At 39.6% G+C, this 26,666-nt stretch overlaps 1 protein-coding gene across 1 annotated transcript in view; it reads right to left on the bottom strand.

Moving 5' to 3' along the window:
* The window catches only part of LOC126281627 (uncharacterized), a 29,781-nt gene extending 4,276 nt beyond the window's left edge, over window positions 1–25,505 (bottom strand). Inside the window, exon 1 of the mRNA XM_049980751.1 lies at window positions 25,428–25,505. Within this exon, the coding sequence (XP_049836708.1) occupies window positions 25,428–25,458 (31 nt within the window). The 5' untranslated portion in view covers window positions 25,459–25,505. The remainder of the gene's footprint in view (window positions 1–25,427) is intronic.
* Window positions 25,506–26,666: the final 1,161 nt, after the last annotated feature.

The following is a 26,666-nucleotide window of genomic DNA, read 5'->3' as shown; positions in this document are numbered from 1 at the left end:
GTAGACTTATGGGATAATGTTTCCATTTTATCAAATGTTGTATGTTTGCCCATGAGGTTGTTCTTGGCAACAGCAGATTTGTTGAAACTGTGATATTTAATGTGGTAGTGGTGCTCTGAAATTATTTGTATTGACTGACTAATGTAACTGCTATCACAAGCATTGTGTTTGTTATAAGTTCCAGGAACACCAGGAGCAAGGCTGTCTCCAACTAGGTGCAGCTTCTCTTTAATTTCCTTAGGTGATCAGAAAATGGAATGAATGCCGTGTCTGCTCAGGACCCTGCCTCTTTTATTTGTTGTAGTTCTGAGGAAAGGATGGACTGCTATGGACTAATCATTATCTGATGATTAAATATTTCTCTCTTTTTGTTTCTGAAAAATGGCTAACTTAATAGCTTGATTTTCGAAAATATAATACAGTTATTGGATATATAAGAAAATCTACTCAATAAGTGATGGCAGAAGAAAACACTTATAAACATTTTGGAAATGAACTTTTGGAGCCAGTGACTCCTTCTTCTGGCAGAAGGGTTGCAAGGAAAGCAAGAGTGGTAAATGACTGGCGAGGCTTAGGAAAAATTGTAAGCATTACAGAAAAGCCACCCAAAGCCCCAGGGCAGTGGACACTTACCACATGGGATAAGAGGGAAAGACTGATTGCTGGGAACTGCACTGGCTGGCATTTGAGAACCTGAGAGCTTACAGGTGGAAGATTTGCAAGAAAGAAATTACTGAAAAAAAATCATGCAAGAGTTAATAAGAGCAGAAAGCTAAGTATATTACGTTTGGTAGACTGGTGGGAGGGGGAGGTGGGGCAGATAGACTAGTCAGAGAATAAAAGATACAGAAACTAAAAGAAAGTGAAAAAACGAATAGTTACTGAAAAGAAATGCTGAGGTCAAAGAAATTGATAAAAATGTAGGCCAGATGATGGTAAGAACCAAACACATATTGTAACACCAGTTCCCACCTACAGGGTTCTGAGAAATAGGTGTCAGGAGGGAGAATCCAGATGGTATGTGCAGTGAAACAGGCATCAAGATCATGACTTTCACGTTGTAGAGAAGGCTATGCAGCAGGATATTGTGTACAATTCGTCTCATTCCGTGGTGTACCTAGTACGGAAACCATTCAAAAGAAAAACATTCTTGGTTGCAGGGGAAACAATACTTCTATTTATGTTTTGCCCTTCTGCGGCTTCATCAGAAAATCTATAGGAAAAAGAAATTAGTATTTATCAGGGTTCTGTCATGTACTGCCATTAGACTGAAAATTAAAAGATTTACTGAAAAACTTACTTTAATAAAGGGCAAAATTTGCATTCATAACATCTGTGGCGACTATTGTGTATACCTGCAGGATAAGGAACAGTACAATTCAGGCGTTGAGAGGTACAATGTGGGCAAAAACAACATCAAATTTATGCTCATTGCAAAACTTACCTTAAACATGCTGTAATCAGTTGAAAATGCAGTGATGACATTGCAGCACAATTACTGATTTTGAAACCATGTAGCATCATCTGCACACTAAGCAGTAATTCATTCCAATCAGACCTACAAGTTCACGTGCAATACAAATACTGCTCCAGCTCTCGGTTGACTAAGGTAACATTCGCCTAGCTGCCACACATTTTGTGCCTCCATAACATTATTTCAAATATATGGTGAGAAACTGATACAACAACTCACACTTACTTCAAAATCTGGATACAAGTAATAAAATTAATGTGTGTATGGCACTTTTGTTAAATGTCAGCTATTTAGGGCAGGTGATGCTACCCTCTTTGCTTGTCAAGTGGATGCTACATGTATTAATGTGGATTACATAATAAAGTGCACTGCTGCATAAACAAATTAAGAAGGTTTATTTACAACAGTGTTACCAGTAAACTGATACAATAAAACTGTGGGGATAGTAAAACCAAATATAATGTGGTGGCTATTTCATCATTAAGCTACTACAGTTATCTTGCATAAAACTCTTGCTAGGTACAGTGCATAAGGAGAGGTGTCACTCAGCAGTAAAAATATTGTAAACACATTTATGGAAACTTCTTGGACGATTAAAATTGTGTGCCAAGCAAAGACTCGAACTCAGGACCAATTGTCTTTTGTGGGTAAGTGCTCAACCAACTGAGCTACCCAAGCATTACTTATGAGCAGTCCTCATAGCTTTACTTTTGCCAGATCCTCATCTCTTACTTTCACCATGGTTCTCGTGTGAAACTTGTAGGACTAGCTCTCCTGGAAGAAAGGATGTTGGGGAGACATGGCTTAGCCACAGCTTGTGGGGATCTTTCCAGAATGAAACTTTCATTCTTCAGCAGAATGTGCACTGATATGAAACTTCCTAGTGGATTAAAACTGTGTGCCAGATTAAGACTCTCATCTATGTAGTTGAGAAAAGGTGATGCTGGAGGGAAGAATGTGTAAGTGTTTCTGTGTGTATATTTGTACCTAGCTCATACAGGATTTTCTTCCAAAAGTTAGTAAAGTTTTCATTCTCTTTTGTGTGTTCCTGCCAGTGACTCAGTACTTCTGCTATTCATTCAGTAGTCTCCCTCCACCATAAATTATTCACTTAATGATATTATGTTTGTGGGATTTCGGGTCCTTATCATTATAAATAACAACCCGTTGATCCACTTGTTAAAACAATGAACACATTTATTGTCACACTTCAGATATACGTCATTACACATCGAAAGTATCACATAGACAGAACATAATGGCCACCTTGGTTTAAAGAGTTTTTTCGTGCCAGAGATGTTATGGCACATCAGTGTTGCCACATGTATAATTTGTTGTTACCAATACTTTCAGAATACGAAGTGTTGTTAGTGTTTTGGAGAGTTTGTGAAGTGAACAATTAAAACAGAGTTTTGCAAAAAGTTAAATGGTGAATGAAGAAGGAAAATGTATTAACCCTTACCGACTATTGACCGTCTCTCAGACCGCTACGAATTTTTGTGTGGAGATATTTCTCACACCCTTACAAAGCCAAATGGACTCTTCCATGTACCTTCCTATTGGCTGGCAAGCTACACGTGCCAACATTCTTGCATTGTTGCTGCTCTTTGTTTCGTAATTATCAGCCTTGAGACATGGTGGGGAAAGCTGGACCTTCTATGAAATGTGTGTTATGTGAGACAGATGTGGATGTTCAAGATCACCCCATTGAATCTTTGAATGAAGACTTTTTGATGACAGTGATAATGACCCTGATTGAGATATTTAGTGATCATGACACTAACTCAGAGCAGGAAACTGAAAGTGATGAAGCTGGGACAGCTGATGACGATGGAGCTTACTTCTTCAGTAAGAATAGATGTTTTTGATGGAGAAAAAAGCAGCCACCAGCTAACGTGAGAGCAAGGCAGCACAACATCATCTTGGAGGTATGGAAACTGTTCATTACACCAGACATTCTAGATTAAATCATTCAATGGACAAATCTGAAAATATCTAAGCTTAGAGCACAGTGTGCTAACGATCACTTATCCTATCTACAAGATGTAGATGTCATTCAATTGAACACTGTAATTGGTCTATTAGTGTATTCAGCCATTTTCTAGTCAGGGAACGTGTCTGTTTACAGCTTGTTTGCAACCGTTGGAACGGGGAGAGATGTTTTCAGATGATTAGCAAAGAAAGATTTCTCTTTTTTTTTTATCTGCATTATGATTTGACAATCAAGATGATCGGGTGGAAAGAAAGAAAATACACAGATCAGCAGCAATTTCACAAATCTTTCTATGTTTCATCAAAAACAGTCAACTTTGCTGCTCTGTAGGTGCAACAGTGTGTGTCGATGAAATATATGTTCCTTTTCATGGAAGGTGGGAGTTTAGAATGTACATGCCAAACAAACCAACAAAGTATGGCCCGAAAATTCAATGTTTGACTGACGATCATACAAATTACTTCTACAATGCATACATTTTTTCTTCCCAGCCAGGAGAAAGGTCACAGTCTTCTCACACAGGCTGTTCTTTGATTGGTGAAACCCATTGAAAACACAGGGAGAAATGTTACAAGTGACAACTGGTACTCATCAGCAGAGCTAGTCAATGAACTTTCAAAAAAAAAAAAGTCTCACATATGATGGTACACTGAAAAAGAACAAAAAGAAGATCCCATAGAACTTCTTACCTAATAAGAAACTTGGTGTGAAGACATCTGTTTATGGTTTTACAGAAGACATGCCCAAGAAGTCCAAAGCTGCAATGCTGATCTCTCCTGTGCACCCTTCAGTAAACAATGATCCTGAACCAGGAGAACCTAAGATCATCCTGTTTTATAACCCAACAAAAGATGGTGTGGACTCTTTCGACCAAAGGTGTAGAATTACTATTGAACGCTTGTTGCAAGAGTTGAGTGACACCATCAAAAAAATACTTCACTTACAAGATGAGCCTAAGACACCGAAAGAAGAATTCGAAAATCGAAAAAAGGTGCCTTTTGACCTCCGTGTCTGAAGAGGAAAACAAGATATCCGTGTCAACAGTGTGGTGTTCCAATTTGTTTGGAGTGTTCCAGGAAGGTCTGTGTGAAATGTTTGTAGGTGGAAATTGACTAAAGTATGATTCAGTGGCACATGAGAACACATATTTAGTTTTAACTTGTAATTTTAGAAGTAAAATGTGGCAAAATTTCTCCATTCATCAACTTATGGACTGAAATACTCGCTCTACATTGCAAAGATGAGTCATAAACCGAAAGTTGACTTTGCACACAATTTATTGTAAGTCAATTTAATTTTTTCCACCAATTTGTAATATAATCTCTCTGATGATAATCTGTGTGTGAGTAGAGAGCTAACTATTTGCTGTTAGTTTCGTAACTCATGATATAAAAATGTACTTCAGATTTCGCTTTGTTTTAATTGTCGAAGTGTTTAAAATATTGCATTGTTTAAAAAAAAATCAAATTTCTACAAAGCCCACCTCTAAGAAGTGTAATGAATGACAGGAAGTCATGAAACTATATACTTTCAGCGAAATTCTGGTTTGATGTATAAAATATAAAAATGCAGTCTGTGAGAGCCCTCCACAGTAATTGTGTTCTTGTGAATGTCCATAATAGTTAAGGGTTAATTCTAAATGCAGTGGAAAGCCATTACATGAGCCGGCATTGTGACAGCATTTGTCTCATAGCAAAGTCACAGTAAGCATTAAGAATCAAGAAAAATCTTCAGAAATGCTTGCTACAGGTGTGGAAATTAAGTCATATTGGAGCACAATGCACATTTAAATGATTTCAGAATCACCAAAATAATAAATCAATGAGAATGAAATGACGGGAGGATATAGCTATAAAGTCTTTAATGATCAACTTGTCATGGATGCAATTGTTGCATTACTTCTTTATGCAAATCCAAGCTTTGACAATATCCACTATTATCTACAACAGGCAAACACTTTGAACAATTTGACATTGGACTACCCTTGGGCCAATATTCATGGCTGTTTTGACTTCTTTATACACAACACATTGACTTCAGAAACTTATTTGAAACACAATTACACCTTACTGACAGGTAAGGTAAGTTTTGGTAATTGCTACCTGTGTCCATGTACCTGGATAAACAATTACAGTGATTGTGATTTTTATTGGTTCTGTAAATTACCTTTTGTACTGATATGTACTTGTAACATAGGACAGGTCATTAGGCTTACAATCTAGATAATATGAAATATAAAAGTATCTAAAATAGCTCACACATTAAATAAACATAGGAGCTTTCACAGTATACATATAATATTACATCATACACAATGACTTATGATGCAGTATATTCATAATATTACACAATACAAAATGACTTATGATACACACAAAAAATAATAATTTTGTGAGCTATAATTATCTCATATTATACATCAGTGGCTCCTAATTATAGTCAATTTATTTAACAATGGTTTCTGTTGCTAGTTATTTTTATGGTGCATGAGATTTATCACTCACAGGATAAACTTTTTTATCACTATTTGCTAATGTAGACAGCTACACTATAAAATTCTCCTTGTAGCAGCAACTTTTTTACAGTTGTGGGGAATGTTTTCTCAGTTTTGAGGTCTTGTAATTCCCTTGGCATTGCTTGTATTAACGTGATACCAGAGCATTTGGGTCCTTTTTCAAAAATCTTAAGTCTATGTGGAATGCACCACTGTTGTTTCTGTGCCTTGTGTTGTGTGTATGAACAGTGTCATTAGTCTTCAGTTTTGTGTGATCACGTAATGCACTCAGAATGGTCTTGAATGTATACAGTGATGGGAACTTTGGAATGTTTAGTTCTTTGAAACAACTTTTACATGATTCTTTTTGCTTCCTTTTCAATATAATTTGAATGGCTTGCTTCTGTAATGTGAATATTCTCTTCATACCTGTGATGGTTGAGTTCCCCGATACTGTGATTCCATATTGCATGTATGGTTTAAAAAGTCCATGACAGACAGTGCAGAAGAGGTCTCAGTGAGTATACTGAGCCAGTTGTTTCATTACTGAGCTTAGCTTACTGGACACAGTATTTATCTGCTGTTTCCAATTTAGATCACTGTCTATTGTAATGCCCAAAAATTTAACTGAAGCTACTTCTTCCAGTTCTTTTCATTTAAGAAAACATCCATACGTTCTTCTTTTTGTTTATTTTTGAAGACCATGTACATAGTTTCTTTCAGATTAATAATTAGCTCATTTTCAGAGAGCCATTGCTGTACTACTGACTGATGTGAATGTATTTTGCTCAAGTGCTTCCAAATTGTTGGAAACATTTAGCACAGTCATATCATCTTCATACAGTATTTTGATTTAAGTTTCACATTTTTTACATTATTCACAAATAAATTAAAGAGAACAGGTCCCATTACAGATTCTTGAGGTACACCATACTTAATACTTCTAACTTCTGATCTGTGTACATTATTAATGGTTACATATTGCCTCCTGTTACTTAGATATGGTGTTATCCAGTTTGCTGCATGCCCACGAATATCAGCATTCTCTGGTTTCTTTTCTAGGACTGTATGATCAACTGTGTCAAACACCTTGCATAGGCCTTCCTTGGATAGGCCTTGGATTGATCAAGAAAAACTCCAGACACTCCCATCTTGTTGTCCAAGACCTACATGACTGATTCTGTTAATGATTCAATTGCTGTTTCCATTGGTTTCCCTTTTTGATATCCGTGCTATGCTGGAGTTATTACATTATGTTTTTCCAAATAAGCAGTTAGTCAGTTTAGAATGAGAATTTCTGATATTTTGAAGAAGCCTGATACTAAAGATACTGGCCTGTAGTTGTTGGGGTCATCATGCTTCCCCTTTTTGTATACAGGTACTACTTTAACTGATTTGAGTTTATCTGGAAATACTCCTTCCTGGAAAGAGCAGTTGGCAACATCCAGTAGTGGCGTAATTATTTCTGCTGTCACCTGCTCGATTAGGTAGTTTGACACTTCATCATGTCCAACAGACTTTTTTCTTTTAGCTTTTTGATAACAATGTCAATTCCTTTTCAGACATTGGTTTTAGGAACATTGAATGGCTTCGCTTATCTGTCACAGTAGTTTGGTGAGATCCTTGGCTGTTATATCCATGCTTTAGTTTTTCTATTGCATCTGTGTAGTTATCATTCAGCATGTTGGCAATTTTTGTTTTATCTGTGATGATTTTGTCATTTAGTGTCATAGTTTCTGTTTCATTTGTTTTCTGTGAGTATTTTTTCCTGCCCCTCTCAGAGTTAATTTTATCCCAAGCTACTCTCATTTTATTTGTTGATTTTGAAATAGTCTCATTAATTGATTTTGCTTTTTCTTGTCTTATCAACTACCTGTATTTCTTGTGGTGCAGCCCGTAAGTTTCAATATTTTCTCTCTGTTTCATTTCTCTTAAGGCAGGTCTCTGTTCTATTATTTCCTTCGTGACCCACTGGTTATTTTCGATATTTTTTCTGTTCCTCTTGGTTTTTGGAAATGCTAAATTTAGGTAATGTGTTATGGTGTCTTGGAAAGCATTGTATTTTTCATCTGTTCCCTGGGCTTGAAGTGTGTACGTCCACTATTCTTTTCTTAACATCACTTTGAAGATGTTGATATTTTGTTGGCTGATAAGCCTAAAATCTCTTTCTTCACTTTTATCTTCCTTTTGTGAGTTCAGATTTCCATATACTTCACAAAGCTGTCCAAAATGATCAGAAATTCCTCTTTGTATAACCTTTGTTGTATATGCATTGCTATCTATATTAGTGATAATATTATCAATAATTGACTCTGTTTCCAAAGCCGCTATTGTTGGTTCCATAACAGTTGACTTCATGTTGTATTTTAGTAGCAGCTCCTCAAATTTTTGCTTTCTCTGTCTCTCTTCTCATATCAATGTTAAAATCACCACATATTACACAATCTTTAATTTTTTTCTACTAGAATGGAATTTTTTTGAGGAAAGGATTTATTTTGCCACTTGGTGATCGGTACGCACAGAATACACTTAACTCATTGTAGACCATACCTGTAATTTCAAAATCTTTTTCTTTACATTTTGGTAAGGTTTTGTATGTATCATTCATACTACTATCACAATGTTCTGCTGTTTGGACAAATATTGCTACTCCTCCATCTCTGTATTTTGATCTGCAGAAATAGTTTACAAGAACATAATTTTTATGGTAAGACTGCAAATTTCTTTTTGAGCCATATTCACTTATACGCTATATGTCTGGGCAATATTTCATTTGGCAGTAGTTCTGCTTCTAGTTTTTTATTACCCATGTATTGCAGATTTTGATGCAGAATTCTGAGCGTAATTTCTTTTTGATTACTAATAAATTTCTCTGTCTCTATTTGATTAGCATGTTCATGTTTCTTGCCACTAATATTTAACTTCCAGTTTTTTGCTTCCTTTGGCTGTACCATAAAAAAATCATCTCCCAAATGTTGAAGCGTCATCTTTCCAATTACTAAAGTTCTCATCGGCAGTAATTAATTAGGCTTTCCTTTTTCCTTTGTGCAGCAGTTTGCTGCTGTTCGTCATGTTTATTTCTTTTGAATTTTGTACTTATTTCCAGTAATATATGCTCTTCTTCTGCGGTGGGTTTTGGGTTTTTATTTAGTGTCCTTGTTTCTATTGTGGATATGTTACAATTCAGCTCAGTCTCATTAGGCCTAGATACTTTTTGTTGGTCTTCATCAGTAGTTTTGCCTTTCAGATTAATTTGCAATGATATTACTTTTTCTGGTGCTGGATATTTTGGATTTTGAATTGGTTTTATCATTTCTACTATGAGGCTCTCAGAATTCACCACTTCTTGGTTTTGAATTACTGTCTTCATTTCTACTGTGGATATGTTGCAGTTCAGCCCAGTCTCGTTAGGTCTAACTGTTTGTTGTTGCTCTTCATCACTGAGTTTGTCTTTTGGTTAATTTCTAGTGACATTATTTCTTCTTCTGCAGCATATAATGGATTTGGATTTGTTTTCATCACTTCTGCGGAGATCTCACAAGTACAGCTCACTACTGTCTGACAAGTTTTGGGTAAATGTTTTATTTTCAATATATATGTTAGTTGCTCTTGATGTATTCCTATTTGCCTCACTTATCAACTCTGTTTTCAATCTTTTACACAAAGCAATTTTTCCTGTTGACACAAGATGCAGGCCATGCCTTGTGTAACCATTTCTGCTCAGAAAGGTGTTAACATCAATTACTGTAACTTGATCACGCTCAACTGCAGCTCTCATTATTTGACTGTTTAATTTATAAAGTGAATTGTTTTTGCCTGGAGTGTAGTATCTGTATGGGATTGTACGCAATATTAATTTCGTCTGAACCTGTGTTGTGTATTACTTCATTCACATTCACATTCGAAATAGGTACGGTTTTTCTCCATTGTAGCTGTCGTTTGTTCCAGCAATTACTATTAGTTACTCTGTCAGTTTTAGTGTAACATTTGGTCTTTTCACTAATGTTTTCTGTAACTTTGGACCAATGTGTAGCGAATTCACTTTGCTTGAGTTCCTGCCTGTGTCCTTTTTTAGTGTGGTGCTTGACGATCGAATTTTGTCGTTTCTTCCACATAGATGTTTTAACTGTCTGTAGCTCCTGTTCTTGTGATGGGACTTTTTATTTTATGTTCTGGTGTTAACCTGCATTTTTGTCCTGTCTGTATTTTTACGGAATCCTGGCTATGTTTACCGATGTGATAGTTCATATTACGAAAATCTTCTTCTATAGTTTTTAAGTCACTACTGAAACTGGTTAAGCATAGCTTTAAAGACGTAATATCTCTTCATTCCCTTTATATTATCACTTTCCGTTTCATTTCCCTGAATAGTCGCAAACATGGATCCTTTGTGTATTCTATTGCCGTGGATTCGATCCTGACCGTATTTTTTCCATGTGATATGGAGAATACATCGCATTTTAACTGTAGCACGAGAACTGTTTTCCTGTCCAAATATTATTGCACATCGCATACCTTGTCTGTGGCGCATCAGCTTGCATCTTAATTTTAATTCACGTATTTCGTTCGCACTCTACACTCGAGATGTAAACACTGGAAACTGCAGAACTTTCACACACTGTTTTCTGTAATTAGAACTCGAAAATTTCGCAAAAACTGTCTTCACTCAAATGACGCCGTTGGTAATGTAAACATTTTTGTATTTCTTAAACCGAATTATTATCTTTTTCACTCACAAATTATTTATTTTCCGCACTAGACAAAGAGGAACACATCACTAGGTAGCCATCCTTTGTCTATATTGTGTATGTTTACATGAAAGTTTCTACTGATGTTTACATGTACTCGATGCTAATTACACTGTAACTGTGTTAACTGACATGCATCTTACTTATGGGGAGACATTTTGCAACAAGCTGAGTAGCAATGCTTATTTGTGCAAAATGATTTCCAGGCAAGAGTTAATCAAATCAACTCACATTTCGAAGATTTCATACCTTTCTTCATGAAACAAGAGTCCTTACACCACATCAAAATGGAACTGGTAGACCTCACAGTGTGTGAACTGTTCAGTTAAGAAGGGTGATTTCAGAAACTGATTTGAAACACAGTTACACCTTGCTGCTAGGTGAGTTAAATTTTCGACCCTGCTAGCAGTGTCCATGTACCAGGTTAAACAATTACAGTGACAGTCGACTCGACTGAATCAAGTTATCGTGTACTGGTAGACGTATTTTCCTATGTAGCATTATCATTTAAAATTCAACATACTTTTGCCCTCACAACTACTGAAATATGACGGTAATGATCTGGCACATAAATTGAATCGGTGCCTAACTGGCTTACTGTTCTCTGAAGAAGAATCACTCTTTGTGATTAAAAAGAGACTAATGGGAGAGATTGTTCCCGCAAGAGCAAACGAGTATTAACGCCCTTAATGATTGTGATTCTGTTATGCAAGCATTATCTGTTTGTCCTAGATATGACTATCCTACTTTGCACATGCTGTACAAAATATTCGCTTGTCTACCTGCATCTACTGCTACAGTAGAAATAAGTTTTTCAACATTGCAGTGTACAAAGACATGACAGTCGACAATGAAGGAGGACCGGCTTAATGGCTTAGCTCTGTTGAACACTCACCCTGACATTGATTGTCCTATTGCTATGCTGTTGCAGATAGGCAATACCACTTGACAAGCAGTTAGGAGTAACTTTGCGCTTCACGGCCACAGGCAGGTCATTCGATTGTGTTAATATCCACAAAACTATTAACATGCAGTTTTTAAATATTTCCCCAAAAATACTTTTGATGACTGATCGCATGTGCATTGATTGTTTCTGTAACAATGAATAACTTACACCATCATTTTTTGTTCATTTTAAAGAGTTAAAAAGTCTAAATTCCTTTAACTTAAAGTATATCGACTGTATAACAGAAGCGAAACTGAAAAAAATGTGAGCACCAAAATGGAGAATAGTAAAACCGAAAATACTCGACCTCACACGCTCAGTCTATATTGGCAGTACTGAGAATATTTTGTTCGGTATCAGTAGTGTTCGTCAGTATTTCTAGTACTAACAATACGACAATACTCGCCATGAGACAGTCTTTATATTGACATACTAACAACAACATTGAACATGTGATGGGCCCTTAACTCTCTCCTCCCTCTCTCTCTCTCACGAATTTCTTCATCGGACCGAATTAAAATAAATCACTGACCAGATAGATCCCACGGAGCGCCGGTTGCCCTCCCGTGGTATGAAACATAGTAGGAAGAATACAGCTTTAAATTTTAAATTGTATAAAAAGCTATGTATATCGAATTTTAGTGTGTTCAGAGGAGGTAAAAAGAAACTTTTTATGTGACAAAAAATGTCACAGTTGCAGGGCTTCCCCGCTGGAGGTCCATGAACTTGTTGATGTGTTGCAGAGTCCACATATTCTGAGCATTATAGACGTTATAGGACGTAGCAATGATGTTACAAGATCTTAGACAGGACATTGACCATGGAGAACCAGCTCTTTAGCCATTGTGGAATAATACAGCCAGTAAACAAGTTTGTTTAACAGAATTTATACAGCAGCCGAAGGTGTCATCTAGATGGCGTGCAATTCCTTCAGGCAGCCAAAACCATGTCAGCCCAATACTGGTTGCTGGCTGGGACAAGAGCAATTGGAGTCACTTACATCAGCGGTCCTGTAGCCAAAGCAGTGATAGTGGCTCGCCAACGGCAAGGCACAAAGTGCCGTACGCCAACAGCTGGCGACAGCAGACCGGGAACAAGATGTCCTCAGGCACAGTCTGCGAACTGAAAATAGCTGGGTGTGTGTCAGCTGAGATCAGCCAGCTGTAGGCTTCCACCTGGAAGGCACCAGTCCACTTCTTGGCAGCATCAGAAACAGGCACATCCCAAAGACCTGTGGCTGTCAGAAATTGTTGAGGCTGGATGACTCACATCAGATCGATGACTAGTTTGGAGCACTTCTCTAGGCAGGCTGTAGCTGTTTCAATGGCTCGAATGCACACTATTTATTCCCACTCTGTCAGGCCCCGTTGTGACAGGACGTCACTTTTGATCACATAGACCACAGAAGTGGACCAGTATCACGCCCATGCATGGTCTAATCCAGGTCAGGGGCAGAAACAGCACAACACAGCTAGAAATGTGTTAACTGGCTCATGCTAGCACAGCGTCTTTCCAACTTTTGGCAATGGAATGTGGTGGCAACCTTCCGGCTCACCTGATTGCAAGCTACAGACGCTGGTTTGGAAAGATAGTAGCATAATATTATCCACCTCTTCAGAAGATCCAGTTCACCAGATGTCAAACTAATATTACTTCTGAATATAGGTTATCAATAAATCTTATAAATTTTTACATTTATGTTCACTTGTCTACCTGCACCTACTGCTACAGTAGAAGGAAGTTTTTCAACACATACCGTGTTGCAGATTTTTTAAGACAGCTGTTGTAAAACACTGTAGTAAAGGAGCTGCATTCACGATGCACAAATACATGTAAACAGCTGAAGATGGAGTGACTAACTCGTAAAATGAAAGTAGTATAAAAACGAGTGTTTGAGGCATCATGCACCCCATAGTTTTGACTTCAAGCGAGTGGCGCGCTGCTGTCACGTGATGTAGCGAGACGCCTACGAGTAAATGTGTGAATGGGGCCTGCGGGCCACCAAAGACTACCCAAACTTATTATATAAAGACGATAAGTGAAATTTTGTTGTTTGAGATCCCACCTGATGATGTATATTAATATATTTCAGCATAACAACCCGCGAATGAAACATGAAGTAACGGCAGTGAGCCTCATGCGACCTACATCTTCTGCAAGACCAAGAACCACACCATCGCTGTTAAACTTGAGAAAAGTTGTACAGTCGTGAGGGAGCATGAAAAGCATCCTACTTCAACGGACCTCAGCACTGTTTGGTCAATCTGAGACATGTTGCGCGATATGTCATTGCTGGGCCCGAATCTGATCAGTCTTCATGAGTTGTTGTGGTTCACAAGTAGTGGTGGTCAGTGATCATGTGCTAAAGTGCTACAGCACACTGTAAATGACGCACTTAAATTATGCCATTTCTGTATAAAACATTATCGGGCTTCTTGCCAAGTCAGTTCAGGTTAAATTCTCCAGCTTTCGGCGATTACCTCCATCGTCTTCGTCTGGAGCAACTGATCGTCTAAACTACTGCTGTGGTGTCCTTATATGGCACATAGATGGCTTCTGATTGATCGGTAACTATGTATGTAATGCTGTCGCAGATGCTTTCAATGTCTGCGCTGGTGGTGCCGGCGCTCCCGTTGTAGTGTGGACCTTGCGATGAAAATCTGTCGAGAGCTCGTTTCCGTGCAACGCTGAGACGATATCCACTGTCATGGTTAAAACTCTTCTCGCACATTCTTATTTCTACAGCCTCTTTAATTACGGAATCCCATTATGAAAGAACCTGGGGCAAACATTGTTTCGTCAAACAGTATGTGTTTGTTTGTTTGGAGGATGTGCTTAGGAACTACAGATTTCTCCAGTCCTCAGTTTTTAATATACCATTGATGTTCTGCACAACGGAAATGGTAAGGATGGACTCATGTATGTAATCGCTTCCGCAGTTACAAGAGATGTTATTGATCCAAGGGATATTGAGGCCGAGACCATCGTTAACAGTGCGTAACATCTCCTTGTCTTCTTTGGAGATCGGAAAACAGGTCTTATACCTCGTCTTCCCAGGACTCGGCCTATTTTGCTACTTGTGCCGCCGCGGAAGGGAAGGAATACAATCGGCGACACTTTAGCCACTACACATGTATGTTTAACATTTTAACGTTTCCTTTTCTTGGAGAACTCTGGCTTCATGTTATGTGAACCATAGTTGTTCTTTCGGAACACGTACTTCAGATGATTAATTTCGGAATCCATGTCATCCTCATCACATCGTCAGAAACAGTTTTTGCTCTGTGTACCAAAGGATTTAAAACTGCTCTCTTCTGGACTGGGTGATAAAAACTCTAATGTATTGCATAAAACAATGCTCCCTTCTTTCTCTGTCTCGACAGCGAACTGAATGCCTGAGTGCATGCTGTTCATGTGTTCAAATAAGCGCTAAAGAGTTTTTATGCCGTGTGGCCAGACCATAAACGTGTCGCCAACATAACGATAGAATGAGGAAGAAAAGAAATCTGTGCACATTCCTCAAAATGTTCTATAAAGAAGTTGGACAATGCTGGAGACAATGGATAACCCACACCCATTGCGTCCATCATTTCATAAAATTTGGCGCAGTACAAGGAGCAGGTTGTCGTTACAACATGTCGGAACAACATTATGGTTTCAGAAGGGAAATGCTGTGCCGTCAGTTTCAATGTGTCCTTCGAAGAAACTTTTGTAAATAGTGAGACCACAACTGTGCTGACTAAAATACCGTTTAGGCCAATGCTAATCTGTTTGATTTTCTCAATGAACAACTGTCAGTTTTTGAAGTGATCTTCGCAGTGGTCAACTATCGGATTCATTAACTTACATATCTGGGTAGTCTACAGGTAGGAGAGCCAACAACACTAACATCAGTCTCATGGAATACTTCCACTGTGGACTTCCGATAAGCCGTGCAGCCTGGGAGGTCTAAGAGCTCGACTTCTTTCCATGACCACCTCCGGTAGGCCAGAATTCTTTAGAAAAATGGTTCAAATGGCTCTGAGCACTATGGGACTTAACTTCTGAGGTCATCAGTCCCCTAGAGCTTAGAACTACTTAAACCTAACTAACCCAAAGACATCACACACATCCATGCCCGAGGCAGGATTCGAACCTGCGACCGCAGCGGTCGCGCGGTTCCAGACTGTAGCGCCTAGAACCGCTCGGCCACTCTGGCCGGCATAATTCTTTAGAAGCTCCACCGTTTGTCTGCTGTATAACAGAGTTGGGTCCTGTTTTAGGTATTTGTACGTGCTATCCTCCAATAACAGTGCCACTTTGCTATGATATTCAGTAGTGTTAAGAAAAGCCGTGGCATTTCCCTTGTCAGCCAGAAGTACCACGAGGTCTTAATTTCTCCGCGAACTACGGAGTCCATCTGTTTACACTGCTGAGCAGGCAGCTCACACTGATTTACGTGTTATCTTCCAGAGTTTTCGTCATTCAGTCCAGAAGAGAGCAGTTTAAAATACTTTGTACAAAGAGCAAAACCTGCTCTGACAAGAACCACTTGGATTCCGAAGTCAATCGTCTGAAGTACGTGTTCCACAAGAACGGCTATGGTTCACATGATATGAAGTCAGCTTTCTCCAAGAAAAGGAAACATGAACGTGTTAAACAGTCGCATGAAGAGCCACACCAAAATAAGCACGCATGAAGAGCCACACCAAAATAAGCAGAGTCCTGGGAAGACGAGGTATAAGACCTATTTCCCGATCTCCTAAGAAGGCAATAGAAATGCTACGCTCTGTTGAGGACAGTCTCAGCCTCAGAAGCAATTACATCGGTCAGCCCATCCGTACTGTTTCCGACCACTGTGCAGAACATCGAACGCATGTCAAAAGTCGAGAAATGGAGAAATCTGTAGTTGCTGAGAACAGCCTCACAAACACAAAATACTATTTGACAAAACAAAACCTTTGTTCCAGGTGACTCTGCCTCATGATGGCTGGATGTTGTGTGTTGTCCTTAGATTAGTTAGGTTTAAGTAGTTCTAAGTTCTAGGGGACTGATGACCATAGATGTTAAGTCCCATAGAGCTCAGAGCCATTTGAACAATTTTTTTTCCAGGTGCCTCCATACCGGGGTTCTGTAATTAAGGAGCCTGTAGAGGTAACTACGTGCGAGAAAAATTTCAACCATGACAGTGGATGGAGTCGTAGCAGTGCGTGGAAGCGAACTCTCGACGTCGAAATAAAGCAGAGGTTTTCGTCGCAATACGTTCAAACTAATACGGGAGTGTCGGCAACACCTGTGCACACGTTGACACGACCTGCGAAGCATTTGCAATTACCGACCAATCAGAAGCCGTATATGGGCCATATAAGGCCACCACAGCAGTAGTTTAGACAGTCAGTTGCTCCACACGAGGACGATGGGAGTAATTGTCCAAAACTCGAAGTTTTACCCTGAACTGACGTGGCAAGAAATTCGCGAATGTTTTATACAACTGTGCCATCTAGAAAGTCGTCGTTCTCATGTGCCATTTCTTTCGAATGCGAAACAAAAATCACATTAAACGTATGCCATTTCTTTTCGAGAGCGTGCTGGTACACAAATATAAGTTGACCAGAATATGTTTTGTACCGCTCTCTCCGCGATAACTAGACACTAGTGTCAGTGCTGAAATGATGGTTAGTGGCGCTACGATTAATAATAAAAAAAAAAAATGGTTCAAATGGCCTCTGAGCACTATGGGACTTAACATCTGCGGTGATCAGTCCCCTAGAACTTAGAACTACTTAAACCTAACTAACCTAAGGACATCACACACATCCATGTCCGAGGCAGGATTCGAACTTGCGACCGTAGCAGTCGCGCGGTCCCGGACTAAGCGCCTGAACCGCTAGACCACCGCGGCCGGCTACGATTAATCCAGGGGAAGGATGCAGCTGTCTATTTTCTACTGCACATATTCTGATGTAATGTCATCACTTCCGGCACTCTCTGATAGGGCTTAAAGCTACTGTGCAAGGGCCGAGCATGAGGGTTTTTGAAGGACAGTTGATGTTTCGGTGCAGTGGCGCAGTGATCAAGTGGCCGGACTGGAAATTTTTTGTCTCCGGATCAGTTACCGCTGCAAACATATTTTTTTAAATTTTATTTTCATTCCTCACAATATTAATTATAAAATCCAAATATTTCTTAAACAGTTCAGTTTATACAGGGTGTTACAAAAAGGTACGGCCCAACTTTCAGGAAACATTCCTCACACACAAATAAAGAAAAGATGTTATGTGGACATGTGTCCGGAAACGCATAATTTCCACGTTAGAGCTCATTTTAGTTTCGTCAGTATGCACTGTACTTCCTCGATTCGCCGCCAGTTGGTCCAATTGAAGGAAGGTAATGTTGACTTAGGTGCTTGTGTTGACATGCGACTCATTGCTCTCTGCATCAAGCACATCAGTACGTAACATCAACAGGTTAGTGTTCATCACGAACGTGGTTTTGCAGTCAGTGCAATGTTTACAAATGCGGAGTTAGCAGATGCTCATTTGATGTATGGATTAGCACGGGGCAATAGCCGTGGCGCGGTACGTTTGTATCGAGACAGATTTCCAGAACGAAGGTGTCCCGACAGGAAGACGTTCGATGCAATTGATCGGCGTCTTAGGGAGCACGGAACATTCCAGCCTATGACTCGCGACTGGGGAAGACTTAGAACAACGAGGACACCTGCAATGGACGAGGCAATTCTTCGTGCAATTGACGATAACCCTAATGTCAGCGTCAGAGAAGTTGCTGCTGTACAAGGTAATGTTGACCACGTCACTGTATGGAGAGTGATACGGGAGAACCAGTTGTTTCCGTACCATGTACAGCGTGTGCAGGCACTGTCAGCAGCTGATTGGCCTCCACTGGTACACTTCTGCGAATGGTTCATCCGACAATGTGTCAGTCGTCATTTCAGTGCAAATGTTCTCTTTACGGATGAGGCTTCATTCCAACGTGATCAAATTGTAAATTTTCACAACCAACATGTGTGGGCTGACGAGGATCCGCACGCAATTGTGCAATCACGTCATCAACAAAGATTTTCTGTGAACTCTTGGGTAGGCATTGTTGGTGATGTCTTGATTGGGCCCCATGTTCTTCCACCTACGCTCAATGGAGCACGTTATCATGATTTCATACGGGATACACTGCATGTGCTGCTAGAACATATGCCTTTACAAGTACGACACAACATGTGGTTCATGCACGATGGAGCTCCTGCACATTTCAGTCGAAGGGTTCGTACGCTTCTCAACAACAGATTCGGTGACCGATGGATTGGTAGAGGCGGACCAATTCCATGGCCTCCAGGCTCTCCTGACCTCAGCCCTATTGACTTTCATTCATGGGGGCATTTGAAAGCTCTTGTCTACGCAACCCCGGTACTAAATGTAGAGACTCTTTGTGCTCGTATTGTGGACGGCTGTGATACAATACGCCATTCTCCGGCTGCATCAGCGCATCAGGGATTCCATGCGACGGAGGGTGGATGCATGTATCCTCGCTAACGGAGGACATTTTGAGCATTTCCTATAACAAAGTGTTCGAAGTCATGCTGGTACGTTCTGTTGCTGTGTGTTTCCATTCCATGATTAATGTGATTTGAAGAGAAGTAATAAAATGAGCTCTAACATTGACAGTAAGCGTTTCCGGACACTTGTCCACATAACATATTTTCTTTCTTTGTGTGTGAGGAATGTTTCCTGAAAGTTTGGCCGCACCTTTTTGTAACACCCTGTATATACTCCCTGAGGGAGTTGATATAAAATTGTGTGGACGTTTTTATATTTTGAAGAAAGTGTTTTTATTCTGGAGTTTCCTCGGTCAAGTAATGTAAACATTCGTGCGAAGGTGCTTCCGGTGGTGGTAACCGAATTTTTCCATGCACGCAACAGAATCATGGTGTTTCTCTACTGAATTTTTTTTGCATTCCAAAATTGGCAGATGATATCCATTTTTCCGGTAACGGCGTGTTTGTTATATTCTTTCGTCGGTCGTAGTGGAATGCTTCATTTGTAAGACTGAACTGTTTACTTCTGCTCGCCTGTGCTTCTCGTAGGGTGATATTTTCATGGCTGGCTTGAGTTTGCAGTCTTTTGTTATAAGATTGTGTCGCTACTTCCGCTCATTTCGTTGTTATTCGGTTTCTCTGCTTCTCACGGTACTCATTCTCGTTCGTTCGGAATCTAAACATTCTTCGCACTCTTCGTCTATTTCGTTTTTTGTCTGTTATTTTTGGTTTCGCCGTTTTGCTGACAAGATCTCCTCCTCTTTTACGTTGGGGCATTGTCTAAAATATAAATCAAATCAACTTTTTATAAACAAATACATTAGGTACACTTTACACATTTTATTTTCAATGTATATTTTGTCACTATATCAATGTGACTACTCAACACTTCACTGTTTTTGTTCACTCGCAGCACTACTTTTTCGGTTGCTCCTATCGTCAGTGGTAAGAAACTACCGTTCGAACCCTCGACTGGTCTTGCTTTTTATACCCCTACCAACTACCAGTGGCGAAGTCCAGAATATGCTAAAAAGGCTTCGAATGGTCCAGAATGTTCCAGAACATTCTGGAATCTTCACGTCTCTTCCAGCCTATTCCCAAACATTCCAGAACATCCCAGATCATCGTGGAACATTGCGCATCATTCTGGAATGTTGTGGAATGCTCTCCAATACTCTCGAAAATTCTGGAATGCTCTCGAATGTTCTGAAACGTTCTCACTCTCGAATGTTCTCGAATACTCCCGAATGTTCTAGAAATTTGTAGGGGGCAAAAATTCCCAGCCCTTTTATCTTCAAAAGCATGCCCTTCAGATAAAAACTTTATTCACAGATGAGGGACACAGGGCTACCACATCATATAACTCGTCTGATCGTACCGGGACTCCTTTCTGAATTTTAGCCGCACGTACTTTGTTCACTTGCTTTTATAACATATGCCAATGGCCTTGCCGTAGTGGTAATACCGGTTCCCGTCAGATCACCGAAGTCGGCTGTCGGGCTGGGCTAGCACTTGGATGAGTGACCATCCGATTTGCTAAGCGCTGTTGGCAAGCGGGGTGCATTCAGCCCTTGTGAGGCAAAGTGAGGAACTACTTGATCGAGAAGTAGCGGCTCCGGCCTCGGAGACTGGCATACGGCCGGGAGGGTGGTAGTTCGGGAGGAGTTTAGTTTAGTTTAGTTTTTTATAATATATGTTGATTACTAGCCTTGCAAATCAGAAGGCTATACGTGTCGGTAAGAAAAAGGGAGTATATGAGAAAATTTGGTATGAAAGTGAATAAAAAGAGTTGAATCTGTGGGTGTGATGTCCGCAGTGCTTTTTTTTTTTTGCTTTCCATGTCTGTTGTTTGGGAACAGTGTAACATGGGGTACAGGGAGAGTGAACGATCTAGGACATATTAATGCATCAATAAGAAACAACATAAATCATAAATTTATAAACAATATACTTGATCTTAGTGCATTAGGTAAAGCAAAAATCGCAACAATATTAAGTCGAGCCTACCATGACGACATAGTGAAACACAACGGGTTTATTTTTGTAATATTTTGCACGATTCGCCACTGGTGGCGGACGAACAGACACCGGTCAGGATGGATTCCTCAACGCCTTTGGTATTTCGCAGAATTCACGCCACGACTAATCACTACCGTCATCAGGGCGAAGTGGAATGATGTACGTTGCTAGGTGGCTTTTGTTTATTCAAGAGCTCAGGAGTGCAAATACGTACATTACACTTGATAACAGGCAACAGAAGACCACCTCCACATGGGCATTGGCTAGGACAATAAATACACAAGGATTCCAAAAAACAAGTTACACAAGTTGCGGCATGATGAGACTATTCCGCAGGTAGAGTGGTACATTTTCAGAAGAGCGTACATGTTTCAGGTTTCCTGCCTACAAACTTTGCTGTAGTACGGATAAGGTTCATCACGAAGTGCAGGGAAATGGTATGGCAACGGAAAACTTACTCCAAAGTTGAAGTATGTGGGACAGTACGATTTTTGTGGGCAAAATGTCTAAATTATACATTCTGACGGTGTTGTTGTTGTGGTCTTCAGTCCTGAGACTGGTTTGATGCAGCTCTCCATGCTACTCTATCCTGTGCAAGCTTCTTCATCTCCCAGTACTTACTGCAACCTACATCCTTCTGAATCTGCTTAGTGTATTCATCTCTTGGTCTCCCTCTACGATTTTTACCCTCAATGCTAAATTTGTGATCCCTTGATGACTCGAAACATGTCCTACCAACCGGTCCCTTCTTTTTGTCAAGTTGTGCCACAAACTCCTCTTCTCCCCAATTCTATTCAATACCTCCTCATTAGTTATGTGATCTACCCATCTAATCTTCAGCATTCTTCTGTAGCACCACATTTCGAAAACTTCTATTCTCTTCTTGTCCAAACTAGTTATCGTCCATGTTTCACTTCCATACAAGGCTACACTCCATACAAATACTTTCAGAAACGACATCCTGACACTTAAATCTATACTCGATGTTAACAAATTTCTCTTCTTCAGAAACGATTTCCTTGCCATTGCCAGTCTACATTTTATATCCTCTCTACTTCGACCATCATCAGCTATTTTACTCCCCAAATAGCAAAACTCCTTTACTACTTTAAGTGTCTCATTTCCTAATCTAATTCCCTCAGCATCACCCGATTTAATTTGACTGCATTCCATTATCCTCGTTTTGCTTTTGTTGATGTTCTTCTTATATCCTCCTTTCAAGACACTGTCCATTCCGTTCAACTGCTCTTCCAAGTCCATTGCTGTCCCTGACAGAATTACAATGTTATTGGCGAACCTCAACATTTTGATTTCTTCTCCATGGATTTTAATACCTCCTCCGAACTTTTCTTTTGTTTCCTTTATTGCTTGCTCAATATACAGATTGAATAATATCGGGGAGAGGCTACAACCCTGTCTCACTCCCTTCCCAACCACTGCTTCCCTTTCATAAATCCGTACGAACTGGAAGTTCCGCCTCTGCCGGTTGTCTGTCATGCAAATCCATTGTATTTATAGATTCAGAAAGGAAACAAACTCTCAGTGATGGGGCTAAAGCCTGTATCAGTTGGTATTTGCGCTTCAAAAATATGAATTTTTCGACTCGACGTGAAGGTACGAGACAGAGTTCAGCGTCAAAAATTCGGTCTTACTGCCGGGCATAGAACTGCAACAATTCCGACTGCTTATACATCGGCATCACACTATCAGGCACTGTAGCACACAAACCAAGACAGAAAAGGACGTCTCTTGAATAGCTCTTTAATGCGCTGTAGCATTTAAACTACATACTTGCGGAATTAGCAAGTATAAATACGATATCCACCAAATACGCCACGATAGTTCCGGGAACTGTGGTTCAAATGGCTCTGAGCACTATGCGACTTAACATCTGTGGTCATCAGTCGCCTAGAACTTAGAACTACTTAAACCTAACTAACCTAAGGACATCACACACATCCATGCCCGAGGCAGGATTCGAACCTTCGACCGTAGCAGTCGCGCGGTTCTGGACTGAGCGTCTAGAACCGCGGGAGCACCGCGGCCGGCCGGGAACTGTGAAATCGAGATTACGCCGTACGATGTGCTGTTGTAAGGCAATATGAACACAGGAAATGTGATCTAGTTAGCCAATTACAGGGAGCATAGCAGACGTGATGTATTCAGCCAACGACAACGTGACTGTTTCTTTGCACGCGCGCACAAATTATAATACATAAAGTAAAGAAATTAGAAATACGTCGAGTTATCGCTTCATATATAATTTTGGTTCTGCTTTTTTTTTCTCGTCAGAGTTATCGATAGGCTGGGATGTAAGGAGACACCTTAAACTGATACGAAGGAAGCAATTCATAAATTCTACAAGGGTTTAGCGATCATCGGTTAAATTGCTGGAAGTCAAGGAGTGACTTTTATATTGTTTATTGTTACAAATACTTGGCTTTTATTCTACGAATATGTCGTGATTTCCGGGAGTGTGTTTAAGCTGTTTTCGGCTGTATTTTCCGAATATCTCGCGATTCCCTATGGTTTTGTTAGACTGGGACATAAGAGCACAGCTTGTATTGACAGAAAAAATCTGATTGTGGCAACGGACTGACTGCAGCGTAGCCAGAGGTCTAAATTAGGTTGGAATGCAACAAATTGGATGGGAATTGGCGAAGCCCACGAATGTGAAAGCAAAACATCTAGTTGTGGTGACAGATTGATCTGTAGCGTAGCCAGAGTTGTAGGTTAGTTGGAATGAAAGAGTTTGGTTGTGAGTTGGCGAATCGGAATTTCGGAAAAGAAAACAAAAAAAGGCTGTGAAATAGCAGGAAATTGAGTGTTCGGTGGAATTCAGCGAGGGTCGAGAAAATGCTTCCTTGAGCCCGTTCACAATAATAAAAGAAAACATGGTCCCTGGGTCGACGATCGTTAGTGACAGTTCACATAACATCTTAAAGTGAACCATAGTTTGAACTTCGTAGTAGTGAAAGATAGTTCCATTCACATACAGAACGTGGACAGAATGTGGCGGGACGTCAGAGTTGCCATTCCACACGATATGGGACAAAGCCAAACATTTCGCGAGTTACCTAGTTCAGCATATGTTTCGTCGAGTACAAAGCCAGAAAGATATTACATCACCTTTTTGTTGAAGCAGACACACTGGACCCGACCGACGGAATTATAATGCAATAATTGTTTCGAAGAATGTTACAAGTACGGTTAGCGACTGCAGTTCCGTGCCTTTTGTGGAATCCGGCTCCTTCAGTTTCCTCAACATTACAGGTGTGTTACAGTGTCGCTTTGTTTGCTACTGTACATTTTGTACACTACATTGTAATGCCTACTGTATTCATGTTTTTTTCTTAGAATTTTTTCGTCGTTTGTGATTTCGCGAATCTGATTACATGTCTAATGTAATCTCATTCTGCGTTCTGATTGGCTGAGAAGATCACATATCCTGTGCCCAGGTTGTGTAACAAAATACATCGTACAGCGCAATCTCGATTTCACATTTTTCTAAGTTATCGTGCCGTATTTGAAGGATTTCGTATTTGTACTTGCTTGTTCCGCACGTCTGCAGTTTCAGTTCTACAACACATTAAAGATCGATCCAAGAGACGTCCTTTTTTTCCCAGTTTGTTATGCTACAGTACCTGAAAGTGCGATACTGATATATAAGAACTTTGCCCAGGTTTTTGTGGGTCAATAGACAAGCAACAAAAAATATAAGAAACAACGTATCGTCAATGACATGTGTAATAAGAAAACCGTAGTTCTTCGAATCGTTGCCTGCGAAATAACAATGTTCTGCTTACGTTGACGTTGAGTAAACTAATTGTTAGAACAAGAATCATAGAACAGTATTATTTATCAGACTGCTACGAGATATGATTGGTAAAAAACAGTATGAATTACAAAGGAACGCACCGACAAACCTAACAATAAGTATTTTGTAACACCATTTTTTGCATTATTGCTTGTAATAGTCATTTACTCTTGGTGACACGATTTAGGAACACTGAAACAATTGAATAATAAATAATATTGAAGAGGAGTAGGAAGAAATATTGTATATGTGGGAATATACCTAAATCGTGATGAAACCAGCGCTTAGTGTATACAAACATGTAATGTATTTACGAAAGAGCGTCGCACCAGTAGGATGTGTTTGCTGGAGACGTACAGTACCTTACAAACTAATTATTTTCTCGATTGTACTATTCGGAACACTAACCTTGCTTCACCTCGCGGAAGGTATTTCCCATCCATGACCGTCCACTTTTCGATGAACAGGACGGTGACGATTTGCGAGCGGTATTAAAATCGAGATCCAGCTTTATTTCTTCCAAATCTGAGTCACTCATCACTTAATGCGAATATTTATTTCTATCATTCAAAATGCTACAACTCGCATTTGCTCATATTCTTTTGTATTAGTTGAGTTATGAAACACATTCAGAAAGCATAGTGGTTTATGTTTAAAAAAATTCATTGACTGCACTGTCAATCAGAGTTAGTATTTATTCCAAGGAAGATATAACAGTTTTCATACAGACCAAGGGATCATTGTGAATGATATGAAGTTATATTAAATGAGTCTTGGTAAGATTTTATTATTTTAGTGTTGTTTAGAAAGATTTTACAATAGCGTCGTATCGTTCTTACACTGAATTATTCTTCTCCAGTGTCGTGAAATCTATATTACAAAACTGTTGTTTCTGTAATCTTACGCATACGACTATAGACAGGGGCGACTCTAGAAGTCAGTCAAGGGTGGCCTAATGGGGGTGGGGGGTGGGGGGGGGGTGGAGAGGGGGTTTAGGGGAATGGAATGTCGCTTAACAAAGGAGAGTTGGTGTTCTCCACCGAGAAATTGGTAAAATTTGGTGTTGCTTAAAGTAGTTCTTGGTAACTGTTTTGGAGTTCAGGGTAAAAAATGTGTATTAACAAATAATAAGACGCCCATTTTAAGTTAAATGATATTTATTGGTTTATATAGTAAGTTATTTGCCACTCTTATTCTTTTGTTAAAATGTGTTTGAAATGCACTGCAACCTATATTGCTACATAATTATATAAAAAATGATTGGATCTGTTGCAGTAATATATTCGCTGATTTCTGAAGTCATTTTATCCGGTGTAATATGGCACCGCCCCTGACTATAGAGTAAGAATGAGCACTCACAAGTGAGATGCGCAGAAGGGAATTTTTGTCGCCAACACACTTTATTTCCATAAGTCATTTGACCAGGGTGCAGATTTTGAATATTATTACGTCACTGACACAGACAGATATCATTCAAAATTACCTTGGAATCTGTACACGCGTTTCGAAGGCATCTAAACAATTTGCATTCCATATCTGGAATGACTTGGCTTCAAGCTTTGTAGAGATAAATGCGAGAGCATTTCGCTTGTTTGTGACAAGTATCACAGCTCAGGCGTTGTTACTTTTTCTTACAGGGAGAGAAGG

This window comes from Schistocerca gregaria, chromosome 7, assembly GCF_023897955.1.
Source record: "Schistocerca gregaria isolate iqSchGreg1 chromosome 7, iqSchGreg1.2, whole genome shotgun sequence".
In the NCBI taxonomy this organism is placed as follows: Eukaryota; Metazoa; Arthropoda; class Insecta; order Orthoptera; family Acrididae; genus Schistocerca; species Schistocerca gregaria.
This window is presented reverse-complemented; position numbering and strand designations above follow the sequence as displayed.